The sequence below is a fragment of the Benincasa hispida genome, chromosome 9 (assembly GCF_009727055.1).
Source record: "Benincasa hispida cultivar B227 chromosome 9, ASM972705v1, whole genome shotgun sequence".
Lineage (NCBI taxonomy): Eukaryota > Viridiplantae > Streptophyta > Magnoliopsida > Cucurbitales > Cucurbitaceae > Benincasa > Benincasa hispida.
The window spans coordinates 81,185,405-81,189,458 of NC_052357.1; the positions used below are offsets into that span (position 1 = coordinate 81,185,405).

Here is a 4,054-nt window from a genome sequence, read left to right on the forward strand (position 1 = left end):
TACTAAAATAAACTACATAATTACAACAAGGTGAGCACAGTCAAACTGAATATAATTCAACTAATACGAGAAACACATACATACCTCACGTTTGGAACCAAGAAAGTTTTTTATAAAAAAAGTATTAAATCTTATAATTCGAAATTCGAGAAGTGATTTGAATTATGATTAATTAATTATAAAAAAGTTGAAATATAACTAGAATTCATTCCTTTCTTGTGTTAAAGCAACAAAAGCTCTGAAGAATTCCTTTTAGAAAAAACCATCAAAATGATTCACGTTTTGTTCTCTCTTGAGATGCAAAAACTGTTGTATGTATTTGGAGGCTTGCGGGTTTGGAATGTACACATAACATAACATAACATAACGTAACAACCAAGCGTGAGGCCTTTTTCTTTTTCAAAAGTGCTTCTCATGTGCTCTTCCACTTCCACCACGCCTAAGCTCACTTCTTCTAAAAATATACAAACCAATGTGAGGTCCCATCCATTTCCCCCATCGCTTTCTCTCTTTTAAAATAACATCATTTAATTATTCCCATCTCTTCAAGAATCTTGCATTCTTCACTCCACAGCATCTTTTATTCATTCGAAACCCTCCCTGCAATAAGATATTACATGTATTTTCTTCTTTTCTATTGTTTGTTGGGTTACTCTGCTTGCCCTGAAAGAATTAGTCTTCTGTTGCCTACATTTGTACTGTATTGATTAGAACTTTACTTACCCCTCATGCCCTCTTTCTCTATTCTGATCATTTAAGCAAATTATTCTTCAATATCCAAACATGTCCAGTGCTAAACGTAGCAAAGGCTGCAACGTACTTGGTGCGAATTTTCTTGCAAACAGAGAGCAAATGGAGGAGGTGCCGTCATTGTAACTGCAATTCTGACCGTTTACAATTCTAGTTAACAACTCTTCTGTAATGTCCCGTCCTCCAAACGTCGCCGGGTGAGGGCCTCCTCTTGACCAGTCCACCCACGTGAGGCTTCTATTGGCTATAACATTTCCTGCTTCTATTGTGAGCATTGTCGGGAAATAATGCTCGTCGACATAGCATGGCGGTCGACAGAATTGTTTGAATTTCTTATAAAATTTGGTGTCTTGCACTATGTTGATTGCAAGTTTACGGTTCACTTCAAACCATTGGGAGCCTTTACGCCATTCTGTGATGTTTACCTCTGGTGCCATGGCGTCCTTATATCGTCCTCTCCCGTAAGGGCCAAGGTCGTCGAACGAACCCATAAAGCTATATTTGGATTTCTTCAAGTAGTTGTATATCACACTGAAATTGTAGAGAGGAATGCATGATTCCGAGAGGAGAATGAACCATTCATTGTTGATGTCAAGCAGCGCATTGGCTAGGAGTCTTTTCTCTGCATCACATATACTCATTCTTCCCCATTCTGCAATCTGGCACATAGAATCAACAGAAATTTATCAGTATTCCTAAATGTATAACATCAAAAGCTTGATGGGTTAACTACAGTTGAGGATGAACACAGATTATAAATAAATGAAAAATGGCCAGCACTTGCACCGAAGTTATTAATGTTGGATCACAGTTAATATACTCTGTTTATCATAATATGCAGACTCAGAGAAATGTCAAAAAAACACACAAGTTGAAAATATTTTGACAACCATTTAAGGGTTGAAACATTCTAGCCATACCATAGGTTTTCATTTCTACAATGAAAAGTACTCGAGTTGAACAAAAATTTCAAAGGTGCCGATCACATTCACGACTTTTCCTATTCATTCTGAAACCAGTTAAAACCATATGTTAACCATGTTTCAACTGTTCCTTCCCTTGAGCGATTTTAAAAAAAGAAAAAAGAACAGCAATCCAACATGCTTAAGTGTTGTGTAGAAAAAATTCTGATCAGCACTTCTTGTTCAAGCCAACAAGCTTATATGGTTTACTCAGAATCCACTTTACCATTCTAATGCCAATCACAAGCTCATTCAAGCATCATTCAGGTCATTAACATGTTTTTAAACAGTTTCGACAGATTTATTAAAGGAACAAAACCATCATTAGTTCAAAGAACAAGGTGGCACAACAAACTGAATTTGAAAAGAGCTTATAAAGCAATTATTGGCACAAGCAAAACCATCATAAATTCAATCACAATCTGGATCAAAATTCAATCCCATTACTTCATTGGTAGCACTAATGTACAACAGAATGAAACCAAAACATACCTGGCTAGGAATTTGTCTCCCATGAAACACAGAAGCAGGAGAAAAATTGGGTTTGAACGATGGCAGAGAGTGAATATAAATTGAAAAGAGGGTTTGATGTCCGTTCAGAAATCTCTCCCAAAGTGGGGAAAGCGGTAATGGACCTTTAGTCAAGAACATAAAAGCAATTTTCGGAACCCTTTCAAAAGGGTAATTCTTAATGTGAGGTGAAAACGATGCTCTCCAAAACAACTCCTCGTCAGTCATTGAATGCATCAAATCCACCGGAGCCTTAATCCACTGACCCAAACTGAAATTGTATTCCTCCAAACAGGGAAGGAAATTGGACTTAAACGTCATCACTGCGCTATCAATCCCAAAACGACGGATCGTATACAAACTAACAACCGAAAATACAAAGCAAAGAACCAAAAACAACACGAACAACTGAAGTAATCTAAAGGGCAACGGCCTAGCTTGGTTGGTCCGGTTCAAAGGTCCAGGGTCTTTCCCTTCCTCCAGTGGGAGAACTTTCGATTGCATCTCTCGATTAGAATCGAAATCACCCTTTGTGGGTCTTCACCGAGCCAAAATCCAAGGGCACCGCTACCCTTCAAATCTATGCCGGTGATCGGCTTTTCTTCTAACGAAAAACCCACCAGAAGTCCTGATTTTCATCTGCAGGAGGGAAGAGGAAGCCGAGGAAAGCGGGAAATCGCTGAAATGTTGGAATCTCTGAAGACTGAAAAGATTTTGATAAAGTTAAAGAAGGTATCGACAGGGGGAATTGGAAAAGTGTTGCATGGTGGGTTTTGAATAAGACCCCACTTTAAAAGGGTTGATCAGAGACGGAGTGCTTGACATGAAATGAAAACCCAGTTGAAGAATTTGGCGGTGAATCGATGAAAAGTAAAAGTTGGGCAGAAAGAAGAAGAAGAAGAAGAAGAAGAAGAAGAAGAGTTGGAAGTGGATGTTATGAGAGTGAGAAGAAGGAATGAAATGGTCGAGAGATTGAAGAAAGAAATATGATCTGAGAAATTTGAAGAATGTTTTTGGTTTCCATAATTTGCGCCCACACAGATTGGAAACAATGGCGTTTGTTAGTTACGCCTACGGCTCTCTGTTGCTTTGAATCGAATTTTTTTCGATATGAATCAAAAACCAACTCCCCACTCTTACCTTTTTTTCTCTTTTATTCCCTGCTGGCTTACTTTACCATTTCCATTGCTTTTTCTCCCAATAAAATAATATCAATTTTCTTCTATTTTTCACTCATTATTTACAAAAAAAATTATGTTATGTTTTTTCTTTAATTTGGTAGTATTTTGAGAAAATTAATTTTATTTAGATGATTTTAGTTTGATTTAAAATATATTCAAGTTAAAAATAGGAGAAAATTCCTAGTACCTCTATAATATGGAAAATTTTTCATACTATCCATTCATTGTTTGCCATAGAAACAACAATTAAAAATTATGTGAGGTCTATATAATAAATGAATAAATTATTTATTGACATATCAAATAATGAATTAGAATAGTATGCACTATATTAATATTATAATCTATTTCTTAAAAGTTGTTAAAAATCAATAATAATGTCTAAATTTATCTAATTATATAAGTTTAAAATTATATTCAATTTTAATTGATCAACTTCAAGATTTAGTTGCATAACTTTGATTTTTTCCAAAGTTTCTTTAATAATTTTGGCAAACACTTGTACATAAAAGGAGTAAGTTCCATGTAATAATTAAGCATTCATTGAAGATTTTAATGGCAGTCAACTTACTAAACAAAATAAGACTTATTTTTATTTTTTATTTCCTCTTCCTTTTTGACATCCACAAAAAAGAAAAAACCTACTTAATT

General features: G+C 35.4%; 1 protein-coding gene across 1 annotated transcript; it reads right to left on the bottom strand.

The window, feature by feature from the left end:
* Positions 1-250: 250 nt before the first annotated feature.
* LOC120087022 (glycosyltransferase BC10-like) lies at positions 251-3,370 on the bottom strand. The gene is made up of 2 exons (XM_039043864.1): positions 2,205-3,370; positions 251-1,409 (listed from the first exon to the last, which is right to left on the bottom strand). Exons 1-2 carry the CDS (start codon positions 2,724-2,726, stop codon positions 771-773), a joined length of 1,161 nt encoding a protein of 386 aa, XP_038899792.1. The 5' UTR covers positions 2,727-3,370; the 3' UTR covers positions 251-770.
* Between the last annotated feature and the right edge of the window lie 684 nt (positions 3,371-4,054).